Source organism: Penaeus monodon, chromosome 30 (genome assembly GCF_015228065.2).
Source record: "Penaeus monodon isolate SGIC_2016 chromosome 30, NSTDA_Pmon_1, whole genome shotgun sequence".
Taxonomy (NCBI): Eukaryota; Metazoa; Arthropoda; class Malacostraca; order Decapoda; family Penaeidae; genus Penaeus; species Penaeus monodon.
The window spans coordinates 36,794,989-36,796,338 of record NC_051415.1 but is presented as its reverse complement, the minus strand read 5'-3'; the positions used below and the strand labels follow the sequence as shown (position 1 = coordinate 36,796,338).

The window sequence follows — 1,350 nt, the reverse complement described above, 5'->3', positions numbered from 1 at the left end:
AAGTTACCTAAGAAAGAAGTAAGAAGTAAAACGCTAGATTCCTTACCTCTGGCATACACAAGCCCAACATGATGCCAGTAAATCCATACAAATTTCCCATTGCTGTTTTAGTATCAACAGCTACCTGTATCCATCTGTGGATAATCTCTGCCCGCTCATTAAGGTCACCTGCCATCAGGATGGTCACTGCAACCAAGAGCTTCAGACACTCTGTCCTGTTGGTGGTGAAAATGATAACGGAAAACTGTGACAAAGCCTCTAATGGCCAAATTGTAGAAAGGGATACAAAAGTCAAGACGGCAAATGAAGAACAAGATTTTCATAGAAAAATCTTAAACAAAATTAAAAAAAAGCATATACATATGAATCTTTTTTAAAGAGCTAAATATTAAAAGCTTCAGTTCTGCTCACCTTTCAATCAGATCAGTCCGAAGCTGAGCTCCATGAGGTAGAGTGACAAGCTCAATGCCTGAAGTCACACCAAGGCCAAAGTCACTTTCAGCCTTTCCATTCAAGAGTTCTAGGTCAGCACGGGTAAGATGGGCAGCTAAGATTCTGTTGTGGAAAAGATAATTAAATGAAATATATATTTTTTCTTAATAGTTCTTTCAGAATTTCATAACCATCTCTGAAGTATCTTACCTTGAGCCACTTTCTAGTAGTGTGTTCTTGACACCTTTAAGTGCAGTGGAATCCAAAGGTTTGTTTTCTAATGAGTTTAATAGAAGAGTATTAAAATTTTCCAAATCGAAGGCTGTAGTTGGAAGCATATCCGGCAAGCTGTAGAGTACTGGTTCCTCTTCAACCATCGAATCTTCCTCTAACTGTACACTGCCACTATCACCAAAGGAGGCTTGGCTATCACGGCTGTAAAAAGATCTCAATTTATGACTATCGGATGCTATCTATGACAGGATGTTACCATAATCCAAGGTCAGAGTCTATAATTCAATAATTTCAATAAGTCAGTAGATAATGTTAGCAGATACATTAATGGCCCATTCATGTTTATATTTGATAAGATGAGTTGGGATATATATGTTTTCCTAAATGATGTGCATACTGATACTGAATACTTTTGGGACTTTTTATCAGGAACTTGATTCAAGGGGTATTTCAGAATCTTATGCCATGTTGAATAAACCAGCCACAGAAGAAGTCTTTCACTGGCTTCTTTTCTCAAAACTGAGCTACTGTGTAATTTTTCTGATTTATCTTTACACCAAAGTAGTTGTATGTGGGTTCATTAAGTTTCTCACAAAATGGCTGGCACTGAGAAAGGGTATTTTCATTTAGCTTTCCTGGGGCCTCTAAACTACAGTTACCTGAAAAAATCCTTGGTTTTGAGTG

General features: G+C 37.4%; 1 protein-coding gene across 1 annotated transcript in view; it reads right to left on the bottom strand.

Moving 5' to 3' along the window:
- Positions 1–1,350, bottom strand: part of LOC119592767 (breast cancer anti-estrogen resistance protein 3 homolog) — a gene marked incomplete in the record, with an annotated part of 16,177 nt that overhangs the window by 2,663 nt on the left and 12,164 nt on the right. The window contains 3 exon segments of the mRNA XM_037941698.1: positions 47–215; positions 412–555; positions 643–867. Of these exon segments, the coding sequence (XP_037797626.1) occupies positions 47–215; positions 412–555; positions 643–867 (538 nt within the window).